This window comes from Hyla sarda, chromosome 12 (genome assembly GCF_029499605.1).
Source record: "Hyla sarda isolate aHylSar1 chromosome 12, aHylSar1.hap1, whole genome shotgun sequence".
Lineage (NCBI taxonomy): Eukaryota > Metazoa > Chordata > Amphibia > Anura > Hylidae > Hyla > Hyla sarda.
Window position 1 is genome coordinate 22,768,911 of NC_079200.1, and position 20,539 is coordinate 22,789,449.

General features: G+C 40.4%; 1 protein-coding gene across 1 annotated transcript; it reads left to right on the forward strand.

Moving 5' to 3' along the window:
• The first annotated feature begins 965 nt into the window (after nucleotides 1-965).
• LOC130296279 (keratin, type I cytoskeletal 19-like) lies at nucleotides 966-17,899 on the forward strand. The gene is made up of 9 exons (XM_056547671.1): nucleotides 966-1,421; nucleotides 3,664-3,746; nucleotides 6,798-6,954; nucleotides 8,139-8,300; nucleotides 8,417-8,545; nucleotides 10,630-10,850; nucleotides 12,798-12,829; nucleotides 17,534-17,566; nucleotides 17,669-17,899. Exons 1-9 carry the CDS (start codon nucleotides 966-968, stop codon nucleotides 17,749-17,751), a joined length of 1,356 nt encoding a protein of 451 aa, XP_056403646.1. The 3' UTR covers nucleotides 17,752-17,899.
• Nucleotides 17,900-20,539: the final 2,640 nt, after the last annotated feature.

The following is a 20,539-nucleotide window of genomic DNA, read 5'->3' on the forward strand; positions in this document are numbered from 1 at the left end:
AAAAAAATATATATATATTTTTTTAAATCAACTGGTCCCAGAAAGTTAAACAGATTTGTAAATCATTTCTATTAAAAAAAATATATATTTACCCTTCAAGTACTTTTTAGCAGCTGTATGCTACAGAGGAAATTATTATTTTTTTGAATTTTTGTCTTGTCCACAGTGCTCTCTGCTGACACCTCTGTCCATGTCAGGAACTGTCCAGAGTAGCCTAGGTTTGCAATGGGGATTTTCTCCTTCTCTGGACAGTTCCTGATACGGGCATCAGGTGTCAGCAGAGAGCACTGTGGACAAAACAAAAAAGAAATTCAAAAAGAAAAGACTTTCCTCTGTAGCAAACAGCTGCTAATAAGTACTGAAAGGGTAAATATATATATATATATATATTTTTTTTAATAGAAGTCATTTACGAATCTGTTTAACTTTCTGGCACCATTTGATTTAAAAAAAAATAATGTTTTCCACCGGAGGACTCCTTTAACATTAATATTAGTATTTCACTCAACTAATTGAATTTTTTGAGATTTAGGTGTAATTTAAGGCTTAGGTGTCCATTCATCGTAATCACCAGCCTAAGAACATAGATATCTTTCGTAATCACAGTACTAATTATGGATATTAATAGAGGTGACGGTAAGAAATTATTAAGCTTCTTTGCTTTAAAGGTGATTTTTTTGCCATGTTGCTTTCTTGGGTGTGTCAAAGTTTCATCCATATAACATTTTGAACTTGTAAATGTCGGCAATCTAACCTACCACCCCCACGTTCTTAGATGTTTTTTTACATTGTCTGACAAATCCACTTACTAGGTTAAGAAAGGAAATGATTAGATTATATTGCCCGTAAAAAAGATGCCTTATTCTCACGCCCTTCGCCATGCTTCTTAAAAGAGGTCTTAAATTGTAAAGCATTCTTTGTACTGTCAAGCCAGCTCGGTATTTACTATACACTATACCGACACCATGAGCCACAACTCCAAGCCAGGAAAATTCAAAGGGAATCTATCCCCCAATGTTTTAAACCAGATCGCTTCACTTAACCTCAGAGGTTTCAGTAAAGCCACCACTGCTACCAGCTGGCGACCGATTAGTTTTCGGGCAAAACCTCCCCAAAGCCCCATTATCAAACACAAATCTTTCACCCATGGATCCACCTTGGCAAAAACACACGAACGCTTCATCAGGGACAGTTCTCCTAGCAGAGACTTCCAGAAACAGCTGTTACTCACCTCGAATGAGAAGGAAACTATGAGAACCCTGAATGACCGACTGGCATCCTACTTGGAAAAGGTGCGTTCCTTGGAAGAAGAGAACGCTCACATGGAAAAGAAGATTCGGGAGTGGTACGACAAGAATCACCCTCAGATGTTACCGGACTTTAATGACTTCTTTGGAGAAATTGAAGAACTTCAACGAAAGGTAAGAAATGGTGAACTTGTTAGATTCTAAAATGTTATAAAAAAATATTTAAGTGGTAAAATCCAAGAATGTATGAAAAGTTATTCGACAGCGTCTTGGAGATCGCTGGGGGTCTGCTGAAGACACCAATGGGCCTCCCTTCTCTGTAAAATAGCTTATTTGGACAATTTTGTTAAATCACCAAGTGGAAGAACTCTCCCAAATGGTCTTATCTCAATCTGTTAAACACGACTGGTACTAAAGGTAATACGAGTAACACTGGAGTTACCGGAATTCATAGCTAAGGGTCTTGAGCAATGTACAGCTTTAAAAACATTTAAGTTATCCCCAAAATATTTTATTTAAATATGTAAAATAAAAAAAATTTAGATATTAATGTATACGTTAGATGACAAAGGTGGTAGGCTGCTATACAGATAGATAGATAGATAGATATGAGATAGATAGATAGATAGATATGAGATAGATAGATAGATAGATATGAGATAGATATGAGATAGATAGATAGATAGATATGAGATAGATAGATAATAGATAGAGAGGTAGAGAATAGATAGATAGACAGATAGATATGAGATAGAGAGATAGATAATAGATAGATATATAATAGATAGATATGAGATAGATACATACAGTAGATTGATATGAGATAGATAGATAGATACAGTAGATTGATATGAGATAGATAGAGAGATATGAGATAGATAGATAGATAGATATGAGATAGATACATACAGTAGATTGATATGAGATAGATAGATAGATACAGTAGATTGATATGAGATAGATAGAGAGATATGAGATAGATAGATAGATAGATATGAGATAGATAGATAGATAGATATGAAATAGATACAGTAATTTGATATGAGATAGATAGATACATATGAGATAGATAGATACAGTAGATTGATATGAGATAGGTAGAGAGATATGAGATAGATAGATATGAGATAGATAGATAGATAAATAGATAGATAGATAGATATGAGATGGATACAGTAGATTGATATGAGATAGATAGATACATATGAGATAGATAGATACAGTAGATTGATATGAGATAGATAGAGAGATATGAGATAGATAGATAGATATGTGATAGATAGATAGATAGATAGATAGATAGATTTGAGATAGATAGATAGATAGATATGAGATAGATAGAGATAGAAATGAGATAGATAGATAGATAGATAGATAGGAGATAGATAGATAGATATGAGATAGATAGATATGAGACAGATCGAGATAGATATGAGATAAATAGATAGATATGAGATAGATAGATAATAGAGAGGTAGATAATAGATAGATAGATAGATAGATAGATAATAGATAGATAGATAGATAATAGATAGATATGAGATAGATAGATACAGTAGATTGATATGAGATAGATAGATAGATACATATGAGATAGATAGATAGATACAGTAGATTGATATGAGATAGATAGAGAGAGATGAGATAGATAGATAGATATGAGATAGATAGATAGATATGAGATAGATACAGTAATTTGATATGAGATAGATAGATAGATACATATGAGATAGATAGATAGATAGATAGATATGAGATAGATAGATAGATATGACATAGATAAATAGATAGATAGATAGATAGATATGAGATAGATAGATACAGTAGATTGATATGAGATAGATAGATAGATACATATGAGATAGATAGATACAGTAGATTGATATGAGATAGGTTGAGAGATATGCGATAGATAGATAGATATGACATAGATAGATAAATAGATAGATAGATAGATATGAGATAGATAGATACAGTAGATTGATATGAGATAGATAGATAGATACATATGAGATAGATAGATACAGTAGATTGATATGAGATAGATAGAGAGATATGAGATAGATAGATATGTGATAGATAGATAGATATGAGATAGATAGATATGTGATAGATAGATAGAGAGATATGAGATAGATAGATATGTGATAGATATATAGATAGATATGAGATAGATAGATATGAGATAGACAGATAGATATGTGATAGATAGATAAAGTACATTTTCCCTTATTTTCCCTTTTTTTGAGATGGAAAATTAGCTGTTGAGTCTAAATTGGATTGGGACTGGAATTGGTGATACGAATGAAGATTAAATTAAATCAACATTTTTCTTATCAAATTTTGTAGGTAACTTACATTTTTGTGAATGGGGGAATTATTTCATGCAGCGACAAATTCCATTTTTTAATTTTAGATTTTTAAAACCACAATGGAGAACAAAAGACTTTCTCGACAGGTTGGCAATACTCGATTAGCTGTGGAGGATTTCCAAAACAAGTAAGTAGACATCTTCAATTTCATATATTCCAATGGTTTAGCATAAAGTAACTTTCCAGAGTGCAGCCATATGAAGTGCAAAAGTAGCAAATGCGCCCAAGTTTCCTAAAAATTCCTCTACCCCATATGCAGGAACCAATGCCCATAAATCATGCATGTTAGCTGGAGGTCCCCGATACAAAGTAGCATAGGAGTCTCAACTTATTTCTCTGGTGGCAGCAAATTATTTATGTTGCCATTAAAAAAAATCTTTAAAAATATGTTAAAAAAGTAAAATTTTTGGTAACATGAGAAATAGAATTTTGGCTAATATTACGTTGGGGTAAAAATTTATGTGATTTATTGAGATTGTAAAGACAATTTTAGAGTCATCCTTTGCTAAATCAGGTTATGTGGATATTAGGCCTCATTTACTAAGGGTGGAGTAGAGTTTTCTTTGTGGGTTTCAGTTTTTTTTTCCCCCCGACAAGTATTTTTCCATGGCATTTACTATTGTATCTTATATTTGGTCATTTTTCCTACATTTTGCTCTTTTTACACATGCTCTGAGCTGTCTGGTTTTCCAGAGTTTAACCTGTTGGGGACGGAGGGTGTACCTATACGCCCTTCGCCCCACTCCCTTTCTATAATGCGGAGCTACCTCTAACAGCAGCCAGGACCCATGGCTAATAGCGCGTGGCACTGATCGCGGTGCCGCGCGCTATTAACTCTTTAGACACGGTGTTCAAAGTTGAACGCCGCATCTAAAGTGAAAGTAAAACATTGCCAGTTAGCTCAGGGGCCGAACAGCTTACAGGACAGCAGGAGGGTCCCTACCTGCCTCCTCACTGTCCGATCGCCGAATGACTGCTCCGTGCCTGAGATCCAGGCATGAGCAGTCAAGAGGCAGAATCATTGCTCAAGGGTTTCCTATGAGAAACCATTGATCAAAGTAAAAGATCCGTGTGTGCAGTGTTATAGGTCCCTATGGGAGCTATAAAATTTAAAAAAAAAAGTGAAAAACAAAGTGAATAAAGATCATTTAACCCCTTCCCTATTAAAAGTTTGAATCACACCCCCCCCCCCCCTTTTCCCATAAAAAAAAAAACTGTGGAAATAAAAATAAGCATATGTCTGCATACCTGTTCGTCTTCATTGTTTCATGTGTCCCCTGGGACTCTCTCACTGTGACTTGCCTTCTTGTCCCCATAGAGTGCTCATAGAGTGCTCCTTCACTGAGCCCTTCGTAACAAATATGTCCCGTTTAGTTGCTCGCCCCGTATGAGGATGAGTCGCTATGTCTGCCCTCTCCCTTTGGTAGCGGTGGTCATTCAGCCCACATGGAGGAATATATCCTATATAATATAAGTCTTGCTCCCAAGGTATATCGGTCCATTGGCTTGAACTACTACTTGCCTAATTTTTCGAGTCCCGGCCTCTGGTGGGGGGGGGGGGGGGGGGGGATGCCATATTGCACACTGCTTGCCCCCTTTGAGCTATGCTGTGGTATTGTTATGTTGACTTAGACTTTTACTTGTATAACTTTGTAAAACTTAATAAAGATATACTATGAAAAAAAAATAAACATATGTGATATCGCCGCATGCAGAAATGTCTGAATTATAAAAATATATCATTAATTAAACCACACGGTCAATGGCGTGCGCGCAAAAAAATTCCAAAGTCCAAAGTAACGTATTTTTGGTCACTTTTTATATCATGAAAAAATTAATAAAAAGCGATCAAAAAGTCCGATCAATACAAAAATGGTTCTGCTAAAAAGTTCAGATCACGGCACAAAAAATTAGTCCTCATACCAACCCATACGCGGAAAAATAAAAAAATTATAGGGGTCAGAAGATGACATTTTAATACATATAAATTTTCCAGCATGTAGTTATGATTTTTTCCAGAAGTGCGACAAAATCAAACCTATATAAGTAGGGTATCATTTTAATCGTATGGACCTACAGAATAATGATAAGGTGTAATTTTTACCGAAATATGCACTGCGTAGAAACGGAAGCCCCCAAAATTTACAAAATGGAATTTTTTCTTCAATTTTGTCACACAATTATTTCTTTTTCCATTTCGCTGTAGATTTTTGGGTAAAATGACTGATGTCACTGCAAAGTAGAATTGGTGGAACAAAAAATAAGCCATAATATGGAATTTTAGGTGAAAAATTGAAAAGGTTAAGATTTTTTAAAGGTAAGGAGGAAAAAACGAAAGTGCAAAAACGGGAAATTCCCCCGTCTCCAAGGTGTTAAAGGGGTGCTCCGGTGTGGAAAACTTTTTTTTTTAAATCAACTGGTGCCAGAAAGTTAAACAGATTTGTAAATTACTTCTATTAAAAAATCTTTACCCTTCCAGTACTTTTTAGCAGCTGTATGTTACAGAGGAAATTCTTTCCTTTCTGAATTTATTTTTTGCTTTGTCCACAGTGCTCTCTGCTGACACCTCTGTCCATATCAGGAACTGTCCAGAGCAGGAGAAAATCCTCATAGCAAACCTATGAGGCACTGGACAGTTCCTGACACAGACAGAGGTGTCAGCAGAGAGCACTGTGGACAAGACAAAAAAGAAATTCAAAAAGAAAAGAATTTCCTCTGTAGCATACAGCTGCTTAAAAGTACTGGAAGGGTAAGGATTTTTTAATAGAAGTCATTTATAAATCTGTTTAACTTTCTGGCACCAGTTGATTTAAAAAAAATAAATAAATAATGTTTTCCACCGGAGTACCCCTTTAAATCCACCACAAGAGTAAACATTAGTAAATGTGTAGGTTTCTTTCTAAAATATAGTTTATTTTGGAGACTCGCCCCTTTTCCCTGATGGACACACCCCTTTGTAGGGTTTTCTAAGTAAAGTAAAGAGTTAGTAGGGATATTTTGTGGCAAAATCTGGCGCGACACAAAACACCCTACAAAATCTACTCAGAAAAGCCTTAGTAAATGAGGCCTATTGTGTATTTTTTTATTTTATTTTTTGCCTTTTTTTGTTAGTTATAGTGGGTACTTATCTGACTATGAATTATCGTGAATAAACTATTTTTTTTTTTTTTGTTCCAAGATATGAGTTAGAGGTGAATTTAAGGACTGATATCGAACAGGATGTGAAGACTCTGCGCTTTGAGTTAGAGGCAATCAAGGAAGAGGTTGACGATCTAGATTTTCATCATCAAGAGCTTCAAGAAGATATGCTTCAGAAGAAGAAGTCCAATCACGATGTAATGTATCGGTGCAAAATGTCGGGGACATAGGGGGAGATTTATCAAAACCCGTCCAGAGGAAAAGTTGCTGAGTTGCCCATAGCAACCAATCAGATCGCTCCTTTCCTTTTTCAAAAGGCCTCTGAAAAATGAAAGTGAAAGCGATCTGACTGGTTGCTATGGGCAACTCAGCAACTTTTCCTCTGGACAGGTTTTGATAAATCTCCCCCTATATAGAGGTTACTTTGGCCAAGTTTATATAGGTTTAGGACAATCTCTGGTAATTGCTTAACGGCTCTGGTAACGGTCTTCAAAGTCTTCATACTTGGACCAACAGATCATGTGACGTGGATGAATATATAGGGTCTTCAAAAATGAAAATGATTGTCGTGGGGGTGGGGGGGGGGGGTGTAAAGATGAATTTGGCTTACATATTTTGTATATATTTAAATATGATCCTTAAAGGGGGTACTCTACTGGCCAGCGTGGAACTAAATGTTCCGAATTCTGTTTTCGAGCTCCACGCCCCCTTGTGATGTCACTGACCTGTCCCCTCAATGCAAGTCTATGGGAGGGGCGTGACAGCCGTTACGCCCCTCCCATAGACTTGCATTGAGGGGACGTGGCCGTGATGTCACAAGGGGGCGTGGCTGACAACTGCAGCTCGAAAACAGCATTCGGAACATTTAGTTCCACGCTGGCCAATGGAGTACCCCTTTAAAGGGGTATTCCAGGAAAAAAAAACATTTTTTTTGTTTATATCAACTGGCTCCTGAAAGTTAAACAGATTTGTAAATTACTTCTATTAAAAAATCTAAATCCTTCCAATAATTATCAGCTGCTGAAGTTGAGTTGTTCTTTTCTGTCTGGCAACAGTGCTCTCTGCTGACACCTCTGCTTGTCTCGGGAACTGCACAGAGTAGAATAGGTTTGCTATGGGGATTTGCTTCTACTCTGAACAGTTCCCGAGACAGGTGTCATCAGAGAGCACTTAGACAGAAAAGAACAACTCAACTTCAGCAGCTCATAAGTACTGAAAGTATAAAAAAAATGTTAATAAAAGTAATTTACAAATCTTTTTAACTTTATGGAGCCAGTTGATATTTAAAAACATTTTTTCTTTTTTTTCCTGGATAACCCCTTTAAGCCTTCCTACTCCCTTTTAGATCAAAGATTCACTTAGTTTTCTTATATTTTAATAGACAATAAATAGTCTTTACAACCAGCTTGGTGCCCGAGTTACCGTGGAAGTAGATACTCCCCAGACCGTGAATTTGAGTAAACTTTTAACCGAGATTCGTGACCAATATGAAGAACTGATGGAAAATAACAAGGCAGAGGCAGAAAAATGGTTCCTGGCAAAGGTTTGTGTTATTTATTCACTATAATAAAACATCTTTATTGTTATTAGAGATGGTTATAGTATCAGGAACCTGTAAGACCTAAAAACCTTTTACCGATCCTGTTTACTTATTTCCAGACTGAAAAACTTAAATGCGATGTAGAATCTGGCTCTTCTGATCACCTTCCTACCTACCAGGGCGAGATCATAGAACTGAAGAGAATGGTACAGACAATGGACATTGATTTACAGAGTCAGCTCAGCATGGTAAGAGCTAAATATGGCATTTATTAAAGGGGTATTCCAGGAAAAAAACTTTTTTATATATATATATCAACTGGCTCTGGAAAGTTAAACAGATTTGTAAATTACTTCTATTACAAAATCTTCATCCTTTCAGTACTTATGAGCTTCTGAAGTTGAGTTGTTCTTTTCTGTCTAATTGCTCTCTGATGACACCTGTATCGGGAACCGCCCAGAGTAGAAGCAAATCCCCATAGCAAACCTCTTCTACTCTGTGCAGTTCCCGAGACGAGCAGAGATGTCAGCAGAGAGCACTGTTGCCAGACAGAAAACAACAACTCAACTTCAGCAGCTGATAATTATTGAAAGGATTAAGATTTTTTAATAGAAGTAATTTACAAATCTGTTTAACTTTCTGGAGCCAGTGGTCTTAAAGGGGAACAACGCTGCTCAGCATTTGGAACGAACTGTTCCGAATGCTGGAGCCGGTGTCGGGGACTCGTGATGTCATAGCCACGCCCCCTCATAACGTCACGCCCCACCCCCTTAATGCAAGTCTATGGCAGGGGGCGTGACAGCCGTTTACATGGTATACCTCTCAGGAGCGGATCATTCACAGGGGACTTGGCTTATTCTTGGGTTCCCTGCCAAGCCAGCCTCCTGTGTGCGGTCCATCTGGACGTCCCGCTGTGCCTACGTTCAATGCGTCCCTGCAGATTGCCGACATTACGTGATGCTGGCATGGCAGGACTAACAGATGGACCGCACACGTCATCAGGGGGCTAGCTTGTCAGGGAACACAAGAAGAAGCCGAGCCCCCTGTGATCAGCTGTTGTCTCAAGCCGAATAGGATACCAGGAAAGGCTTGAAACGGCAGTCATCCATTCTGAAGCGGAATGCTGAACCTAGGGGGACCATTGAAATACAAAAAAGTAAATATTCCATTCCTGAGAGGTAAAACATGTAAATGTATTACCTACATAACTTTTCATCAGGGGAACAATACTTAGAAGTTTAAGGAGTTCTGTAGTGAAGGATAACCTAGTTATAGATCACAGGGGATCCGACCACTGGGAACCCCGCGATCTCCTGAATGGGGCTCTGGCAGTCTGCTGGTAGGGGGCGTGCCGACCCAACATGGAGCGCCGGTGGACTCACTCCCTCAATGTTTCCCATAGAGATACATGGAGGGGGGTGTGTCGCCCGTGGATTCCTGCGGGGGTCACAACAGTCGCTTCCAGCAGACTGCCGGGGCCCAGTTCAGAAGATTTCGGGGTTCCCAGTGGTCAGATGCCCCACGATCTATAACATATCCCCTATCCTTTGGATAGAGGATAAGTTATTTTTCACTGCACCACTACTTTAAAGGGGTACTCCAGTGCAAAACAAATGTTTTCGAATCAACTGGTGCCAGAAAGTTAGACAGATTTGTACATGACTTCTATTTAAAAAATCTTACAGTACTTTTTAGCTGCTGTATGCTCCAAAGGAAGTTGTGTAGTTCTTTCCAGTCTGACAACAGTGCTCTCCACTGTCTGTCTCGGGAACTGCACAGAGTAGGAGAGGTTTGCCATGGGGATTTGCTTCTACCCGAGACAGGTGTCATCAGGTAGCACTTAGACAGAAAAGAACAACTCAACTTCAGAAGCTCATAAGTACTGAAAGGATTAAGATTTTTTTTATAGATCTTAATCCTTCCAGTACTTATTAGCTGCTGAATACTACAGAGGAAATTATTTTCTTTTTGGAACACAGAGATCTCTGCTGACATCATGACCACAGTGCTCTCTGCTGACATCTCTGTCCATTTTAAGAACTGTCCAGAGTAGGAGAAAATCCCCATAGCAAACATATGCTGCTCTGGACAGTTCCTAAAATGGACAGAGATGTCAGCAGAGAGCACTGTGGTTGTGATGTCAGCAGAGAGCTCTGTGTTCCAAAAAGAAAACCATTTCCTCTGTAGTATTCAGCAGCTAATAAGTACTGGAAGACTTAATAAGTACTGGAAGTAATTTACAAATCTGTTTAACTTACTGGCACCAAAAAAAAAAAAAAAAAAGTTTTCCACGGGAGTACCCCTTTAAGAATCCATTTATTTGCCTTTACAGAAAATGGCACTTGAAACCACGTTAGCAGAGAAAGAAGCCAGCTATAGTTCCCAGTTGTCCCAGATACAAGAACTCATCAATCAAGTGGAAGCAAATCTGTCACAAATACGAGACAAGCAAGAATGGCAGAATGAAGATTACAAGACATTAATGGACGTGACAACACATTTGGAGAGGGAAATATCTACGTATCGACTGCTGCTGGATGATCAGGACACACAGTAAGTCATTCATATTAAAGTATATGTCAGTGGTCCCCAACCTGTGGGCCTCCCTTTTTTATTTTTCTGCGTACGAGCCGGTATGAGGACTCATTTTGCTCCGTGTTCTTGAGTTTTTATCGGTACCATTTTTGTATTAATCGGACTTTTTGATCGCTTTTTATTAATTTTTTCATGATATAAAAAGGGACCAAAAATACGCTATTTTGGAATTTGGAATTTTTTGGTGCGTACGCCATTGACTGTCTGATTTACTTAATGATATATTTTTATAGTTCGGACATCTCCGCACGCGGCGACACCACAAATGTTTATTTTTATTTACACCGTTTTTTTTTTATGGGAAAAGGGGGGTGATGCAAACTTTTATTAGGGAAGGGGTTAAATGACCTTTGTTAACTTTTTTTTTCCACTTTTTTTTTGCAGTGTTATAGCTCCCATAGGGACCTATAACACTGCACACACTGATCTCCTATGATGATCCCTGCAGAGCCATAGCTTTGCACGGACCATCGAGATAGGGGCTTGATTGCTCAAGCCTGTAGCTCAGGCTTGGAGCAATCAATCGACGATCGGACGCCGCGGAGAGAGGTAAGTAGACCTCCGCCTGCGTCCCAGCTGATCGGAACATCGCGATTTTATAGCGATGTCCCGATCAGCCCGACTGAGCTGCCGGGAAGCGTTTACTTTCAGTTTCAGACGTGGCGGTCAACTTTGATCGCTGCTTCTGAAGGGTTAATAGCGTGTGGCACAACGATCGGTGCTGCGCGCTGTTAGCCCAGGGTCCCGGCTATGAATAGCAGCCAGGACCGACCCAGTTAAGATCGGGACCGGGCGTAGGGCGTACAGGTACGCCCTACGTCCTTAAGAGGTTAAAGGTGTACTCCGGTAGAAAACTTTTTTCTTTTTTTTTAAATCAACTGGTGCCAAAAAGTTAAACAGATTTGTAAATGACTTATACTAAAAATTCCTAATCCTTTCAGTACTTATTAGCGCCCACACACTACAGAGGAAATTAATTTATTTTTGGATTTCTTTTCAGTCACGAGCACAGTGCTCTCTGCTGACCTCTGCTGTCCATTTTAGGAACCGTCCAGAGCAGCATATGTTTGCTATGGGGATTTTCTCCTGCTCTGGACAGAGGTGTCAGCAGAGAATACTGTGGTTGTGACAGAAAGGAAATCCAAAAAGAAAATAATTTCTTCTGTAGTATACAGCCGCTAATAAGTACTGGAAAGATTAAGATTTTTTAATAGAAATCATTTACAAATCTGTTTAACTTTCTGGCACCAGTTGATTTAAAAAAAAATAAAAAAATTCCACCGGAGTACCCCTTTAATGAGATTCTGCTGCACTGTACACACGGCGGAATTCCCAATTCCGGAGTCTGCGGACAGATTAGACATGTATATTCTTTCTGCGGAGTCTGCACGGAAATGCATTGCAGATTATCAGAGGGTGCATTTCTGAGCAGTCCTAGAGACGGCATGTTCTTCCGGCACTCCGCTGTCGGGGGAATGTCCGCACAGAAATGTTTCCATGTGGACATTACACCATGTGAATATGTGATGCTCTGCTATTTCAGAAGAAGATAGGGCAGGTGAAGGAAGTTAACGGGGTTATCCGGGAATTAAAAAAAAACTGAGCTAATTTCTTTCAAAAACATCTCCACGTCTGTCCCCAGGTTGTGTGTGGTATCGCAACTTGGCTCCATTCACTTCAATGGAACTGAGCTGCAGAACCGCAACCAACCTGGAGACAGAAGGGGAGCGTTTAAAAAAAAAAAAAAAAAAGAAATTAGCTCTGTTTTTCTATTCCTGGATAACCTCTTTAAACCTGCATGGTGCAGCATAATCCTGCAAATCTCACATCACAACACAATACATAAGAGATACGATGATGAATGACCGTTTCTTTTTCTGATATAAATCCTGGTTTGTTTTGCAGCCCGACAGAGTCTTTACCACCTGTAGCTAAAAGTGAGTATAAACAATGGATGGGGCTTTGTGTGCACAAACCATTGCATTACATTTGGGGTATTTTGCGTCTTACTCATAAGTTTGTCCTATTTGATCCATGCCAGCTCGCCTATGAAAAAATGTTTAATGGGCGTACATTTTATATAATACAGTCATGGCCGTAAATGTTGTCACCCCTGCAATTTTTCAAGAAATACCGTATTTTTCGCCCTATAGGACGCTCCGGCATATAAGACGCACCCAATTTTAAATGAAGAAAATCTAGAATACAATGTAAAGTATAGGTCACAGTGATCTTCAACCAGCGGACCTCCAGATGTTGCAAAACTACAACTCCCGGCATGCCCGGACAGCCGTTGGCTGTCCGGGCATGCCAGGAGTTGTAGTTTTGCAACATCTGGAGGTCTGCAGGTTGAAGATCACTGGTATAGGAGGTAATACTCACGTATCCTCGCCACTCCGGACCCGTCACCGCTGCCCTGGATGTCGCCCTCCATCGCTGTCGCTGCATCCCTGGGGTGTACCCTTCGCTGCAGAACATCTCTGCTGCCCGGTATCCTCTCTCTCCGTCGCCGCCATCACGTCGCTACGCACGACGCTCCTATTGGATGACGGGGCGGCGTGCGCGATGACGTGATGGCGACGAAGGCGAGCGCCGGCCATGCAGGGGATCCCGGCATGGAGCAGACACCGAGGAGGCAGGTAAGGTCCCTCCCGGTGCAGCCGGGTTAGTGTCACTTTCGCTTCAGACGCGGCGGTCAGCTTTGATGGCCGTGTCTGAAGGGTTAATACAGGACATCACCGCGATCGGTGATGTCCTGTATTAGCTGCGGGTCCCGGCCGTTGATGGCCGCAGGGACTGCCGCGATAGGAGTGTATTCGCCATATAAGACGCACCAACTTAATTTTCTTGAAAAATGTCAGGGGTGCCAACACTTAGGACCATGACTGTATGGTGAGGGAGCTGGGATAGTCCATTTCTGTTGACCAAAAATAAATAAATGAATAAGGCTAAAAACATTGGAGGCAAGACCTTTAGGGTACGTTCACACGAGCGGATCCCCAGCACGTATTACACTGTGGATCAACCACTGAAGGACCTCTGTATGCTGCCTTTACAGGTGCCTGCTCGGAGCGGCAATACACGGCTACGAGCAGACACAGTGAAGCCATGTGCGAGTCGCTGCGCATGCGCAGTGTACTCGCACAGATCGCGGCCGCACCCCCTGCTCTCTGAGCTAGGCTGAGAGCTGCCACGATTTGCAACCGAGCAAATCGCACAATGCAGATTGTCTGCTCGTAGCAGCGTACTGCCTGTAAAGGTAGCATTCTTCAGCAGCGGATCCGCAGCGTTAAACGCGCTTGGGATCCACTCGTGTGAACGTACCCTAAGGGTAGATTTCCACACAGGTCTTTTTCTGGCATTTTTTGGAAAACTGCCACTGCAGTTTTTGAGTCAAAGACAGAAGGAATGGGAAATATAAAAGAAGAACGAAGGCTGGGTTCACATATGTCCGGCGTCATTGTGCACCGGAGGGAAACTGATGCTAGAACTTATCCCATTCATTTGAATGGCACAGTTCACAATAGCCCAACGTCTTAAATTTGTTGCCGGATGGTTGGACACGCTGGGTGGTCCAAAAAGAATGGATGCCGGATGATACACAACTGATGCATGTTGTCATCAGTTGCAGCATCAGTTGCATCGAGAGTTAGGCTGAGTTCACCAATGTCGGATGCTGGATATATGTGAACCCAGCCTTAACCTCTTAAGGACGCAGGGCGTACCTGTACGCCCTGCGCCCAGTCCCGGTGTTTAAAACGGGGTCATGCCGTGACACCGCATCACACCAGGTCGGTCCCGGCTGCTATTGATAGCCGGGACTCTGGGCTTATAGCGCGTGGCACAGATAGTTGTGCCGCACGCTATTAACCCTTCAGTCGCAGCGATCAAAGTTGATCGCAGTGTCGAAAACGAAAGTAAAAGCTTCCCGGCAGCTCGGTCGGGCTGATCGGGACTATCATGATAAAATCATGATGTCTAGATCAGCTAGGACGCTAGCGGAGGTCCCCTTACCTTGCTCCGTTGAGTCCGATCGGCATTTGATTGCTCCAAGTCTGAGCTACAGGCTTTAGCATTCAACCCCCTATTACGCTGATCCATGCGAAGCTATGGCTTTGCAGAGATCAGGGTAAAAGATCAGTGTGTGCAGTGTTATAGGTCCCTATGGGAGCTATAGCACTGCAAAAAAAAGTGGAAAAAAAAAGTTAATAAAGGTCATTTAACCCCTTCCCTAATAAAAGTTTTAAAAACCCCTCTTTCCATAAAAAAAAAAAAAAATTGTGTAAATAAAAATAAACATATGTGGTATCGCCGCGTGCGTAAATGTCCAAACTATAAAAATATATCATTAATTAAACCGCACTGTCAATGGCGTATGCAAAAAAAAAAAACTTCCAAAGTCCAAAATAGTGTATTCTTAGTCACTTTTTATATCATAAAAAAATGAATAAAAAGTCCGATCAATGCAAAAATGGTACCGATAAAAACTTCAGATCACGGCGCAAAAAATGAGCCCTCATACTGGCCCCGTACGCGTAAAAATAAAAAAGTTATAGGGGACAGAATATGACAATTTTAAACGTATAAATTTTCCTACATGTACTTAGGATTTTTTTCAGAAGTGCGACAAAATCAAACCTATATAAGTAGGGGATCATCACCGTATGGATCTACAGAATAAATATAAGGTTTTATTTTTACCGAAATATGCACTGCGTAGAAACGGAAGCCCCCAAAAGTTACAAAATGAAATTTTTTCTTTAATTTTGTCGCACAAATAATTTGCTTTCCGTTTCGCCGTGGATTTTTTGGTAAAATGACTAATGTCACTGCAAAGTAGAATTGGTGGCGCAAAAAATAAGCCATAGTATGGAATTTTTGTGTGCAAAATTGAAAGCGTTATGATTTTTAGAAGGTGATGAGAAAAAAATTAAAATGCAAAAACAGAAAAACGCTTAGTCCTTAAGGGGTTAACTGGGTACTCTGGTGGAAAACATTTTTTTTTTATCAACTGGTGCCAAAACGTTAAACAGATTTGCAAATTATTTCTTTTTCAAACTCTTAATCCTTCCAGTACTTATCAGCTGCTGTATACTACAGAGGAAGTTATTTTCTTTTTGAATTTCTTTTCTGTCTGACCACAGTGCTCTCTGCTAGAGATGAGCGAACTTACAGTAAATTTGATTCGTCACGAACTTCTCGGCTCGGCAGTTGATGACTTTTCCTGCATAAATTAGTTCAGCTTTCAAGTGCTCCGGTGGGCTGGAAAAGGTGGATACAGTCCTAAGAGACTCTTTCCTAGGAATGTTTCCACCTTTTCCATCCCACGGAGCACCTGAAAGCTGAACTAATTGACGCAGGATAAGGCATCAACTGCCGAGCCGAGAAGTTTGTGACGAATCGAATTTACTGTAAGTTCGCTCATCTTTACTCTCTGCTAACACCTCTGTCCATGTCAGGAACTTTCCAGAGCAGGAGAGGATTGCTATGGGGATTTGTTCTTGCTCTGACAGAGGTGTCAGAAGAGAGCACTGTGGTAAGACTTAAAAGAACAACTCAACTCCCTCTGGAGCATACAACAGCTGATAAGTACTGGAAGGATTAATTTAAATAGAAGTAATTTACAAATCTGTTTAACTTTCTGGCATCAGTTGATTAATATAAAATGTTTTCCTCCGGAGTACTCCTTTGAACTTCTCCTGCCTACTGGATCCACTTCTGACTTTGGCCCAAATCGGCAATGGTAGTTTTCCCCAAAAAAATTCTAGAATAAAACTGTGAGGAGACCTAGCCTCAGAGTATATTCACATGGCAGAAACTGGTGGCAATCCTTGCCAATTCAAAAAGTGTACCGTTATCTTTAATGGGGATTGGTATCATAGTAACCTGTCACGTCTAACACGGCCAATTTGCCAAATATTACCGACTCATCACCAAGACCAAGTTGGATTTCAACAGTCTTATGACAACCGTAGTGGTCACCTTCTATATTATAGAAGTGATAGCAACATATTTTACTGATGACTAGAATTTACTAAAATTCCCCCCTCCAGTACCGTACAGGAGGTAACCGCCATTCACCGATCCTCATGCGAGAAATATTCAAGTGGTACTCTGGTGGAAAACTTTTTTTTTTTTTTTCCATAAAACAACTGTTGCTAGAAAGTTTAACAGATTTGTAAATTACTTCTAAAAAAAAAAAAAAATTCTTAATCCTTCCAGTACTTATTAGCTGCTGAATACTACAGAGGAAATTCTTTTATTTTTGAAACACAGAGCTCTCTGCTGACATGATGACCTCTATCCATTTTAGGAACTGTCCCGAGTAGGAGAAAATCCCCATAGCAAACATATACTGCTCTGGACAGTTCCTAAAATGGACAGAGATGTCAGCAGAGACCACTGTGCTTGTGATGTCAGCAGAGAGCTCTGTGTTCCAAGAAGAAAATAATTTCCTCCGTGAGATTCAGCAGCTAATAAGTACTGGAAGGATTAAGCTTTTTTTTAATAGAAGTAATTTACAAATCTGTTTAACTTTCTGGCACCAGTTGATTTAAAAAAAAAAAAAAGTTTTCCACCGGAGTACCCCTTTAAAAAGCAGAGAAAGTTTTTAATCATGATGGGTTTTTCCACCAATTTAGGTCATCACAAAGTAACTATGAAAACACATTTCTGTATGTATCAAACCCAGTCGCTTCTAGGGTACGTAAAAATTATAATTTTTTTTAATTACAATTTAAAAAAATATTTGTTTTTTTTCCCCCCTTTTTTTTTAGACCGTTCAAAGCTTATAAGAGTTCTCTCTGTTACCGAAGAAATTGAACACAGAAAAATTGTGTCCCCAAAAGGAACTTATTAAAAATGTTTGACAAGCCGTGTCAGATTGGGGTTCTTTGGGCACCCCTGAGGGATTGACTCAAAAAGCTACCCTCCGTCTATACTCTACACTTCCTTTAAAGGGTTACTCTGCTCCCCGGCTCCGGAACATTGAGTTCCGAACGCTGTGTGTGGGCTTCCGTGTTCTTGCCCGCCCCCTCTTGATGTCATGGCCTGCCCCCTCAATGAAAGTCTATGGGAAGGGGGGAGCGACGGCCGTCCCCCCTTCCCATAGACTTTCATTGAGGGGGCAAGCCGTGACGTCACGAGGGGGCGGCATGAACATGGAAGCCCGCACACAGCGTTCGGAACTCAATGTTCCGGACGCTGGGGTGCGGAGTAACCCTTTAAGCCCCATCCAATCCTGGCTTCAGTTTAGAAATGGAATTATCATTCCTGTCCGGCAAAGAATGATTTACACCACTACAAAATATCAGTCCTCATCTTAGGCTGCATTCATATCTTGTTTTGGCAATACGGTTCCCGTATCCGGTTTCAGTGAAAAAAAACATATGGAACCGTATTGCAAACCGTATGCATAGACATTTCATAGAAAACCGTATGTCAACCGTAGCATCCGGTTGTATACGTTTTGCATCAATTACGGTTTCATCCATTTTTTTCCCGTACACAAAACCGTAGTCTACAATGGTTTCATGTCCGGGTGAAAAACCTGATGCAACCCGTATAAGTTTTTTTTTTTTTTTAAATGGTGGTCTATGGGAACCGTACCTTACCTGTATGTGCGTACGGTTCCATCCGGATTGCACAATACGGTTTTGCAGTTTGCACATGCGCAGTGCACGCCAAAAGCTCCTCCCATAAATAGAACAAGAAGAACTTTATTTAATTAAGGACAAACATAACACCGTATCCGTTTTTTTTCTTTCAAAAAACATATTAAAACACATGCAACCGGATACCCATTTTCAAACCGTATATGGTTTAAAACAGTACAGAGGTATATAGGGTTGTACACGGCTGTATACGGTTCGGTCCAGTTTTAAGACATGTGTTTTTTGTTTTTTTTTACAAAAAACCTGATAGGGGAACCGTATTGCAAAAACGAGATGTGAATGCAGCCTAACGCTATTTATATTTAGTGTTTTTATCTATCCGGTCGGGACAGCGATCTCACTGTATTCCATATTTATAAGGTTAATATTATTGGGGGAGATTTATCAAAACCTGTGTAGAAGAAGAGTGGTTCAGTTGCCCATGGCAACCAATCAGCTCGCTGCTTTCATTTTTAAAGAGACCTGTGAAAAATGAAAGCAGCGATCTGATTGGTTGCTATGGGCAACTGGGCAGCTTTTCCTATGCACAGGTTTTGATAAATCTCCCCCATAGAATATAAAAATGCATCCGGCACTTGATTTCTATCTACTAAATGTGCCACACAGAGTACAAGCAGAATTCATGTATATCGTAGTGATATCTGTGTTATTTACTTTAGTTACTTTATCTGCCTAAAAAAGCTTTATTTGGTCAGTCACAAATAGTTGGAAAGACGTGACTGGGGTTCAGCTATTCCCTGGGGACGTCGTGCCTCTGTTTGCTTACGTCACGGTATCTCCTCTGTGTGATTGACACGCACGGCGCCCGGGCATACGCCGTCTATTTGGAATATGATGCATGGTTAATTAAAGGGGTACTCCACCCCTAGACATCTTATCCCCTATTCAAAGGATAGAGGATAAGGTGTCTGATCGCTGGGGACCTGGCGTTCTTTTAGAGCATCAGGTGCAGCGCCGGAAGCTCGTAACGTCACGGCCGCACCCCGCCCGCGACGTCACGGCCACTCCCCCTCAATGCAAGTCTATGGGAGGGGGCGTGACGGCCGTCACGCCCCCTCCCATAGACTTGCATTGAGGGGGTGTGGCTTTGACGTCACGAGCCTCCGGCGCTGCACCCGACCTTCTAAACGAACGCCGGCTCCCCAGCGATCAGACATCTTATCCCTTATACTTTGAATAGGGGATAAGATGTCTAGGGGCGGAGTACCCCTTTAAGAGTCTCAGGAGCAAACTCATCTATCGGGCTCTATAAGAAATAAAGATGGCGCATGAGTGGGCGGTCTGCGTGTCAATCACACAGGGGAGATCCTGTGACGAATTTGTACAGAGAGGCAAAGGGGCTCCGGAGCACTGTTTGATCGTAACGCTTTTTTAGGGAAATAAAACAACGAACTTAAGTAACAAAGATATATGCATGTTAAAGGGGTACTCCGGCGGAAAACTTTTTTTTTTTTTTTTTTTAAATCAACTGGTGCCAGAAAGTTAAACAGATTAGTAAATTACTTCTATTAAGAAATCTTATTCCTTACAGTACATATTAGCGGCTATATACTACAGAGGAAATGATTTTCTTTTTGGAACACAGAGCTCTCTGCTGACATCACGAGCACAGTGCTCTCTGCTGACATCCATTTTAGGAACTGTCCAAAGTAGGAGAAAATCCCCATAGCAAACATATGCTGCTCTGGACCTGTTCCAAAAATGACCAGAGATGTCAGCAGAGAGCACTGTGCTCATGATGTCAGCAGAGAGCTCTGTGTTCCAAAAAGAAAAGAATTTCCTCTGTAGTATTCAACAGCTAATAAGTGCTGGAAGGATTCACATTTCTTAATAGTAGTAATTTACAAATCTGTTTAACTTTCTGGCACCAGTTGATTTAAAAAAAAAAGAAGTTTTCCACTGGAGTACCCCTTTAAGTAGCAAGAAATCAAGTGACAGATGTACGTTAAGACACATTTATCCTTTTAATGCATT

Excerpts from the sequence above, each read along its gene's own strand:
- LOC130296279 (XM_056547671.1), top strand. The coding sequence starts at position 966 with ATGAGCCACAACTCCAAGCCAGGAAAATTCAAAGGGAATCTATCCCCC. Across the intron at positions 10,851-12,797 it reads CTGGATGATCAGGACACACA|CCCGACAGAGTCTTTACCAC; the intron begins GTAAGTCATTCA and ends TTTGTTTTGCAG. Across the intron at positions 17,567-17,668 it reads AACTATGAAAACACATTTCT|ACCGTTCAAAGCTTATAAGA; the intron begins GTATGTATCAAA and ends CTTTTTTTTTAG.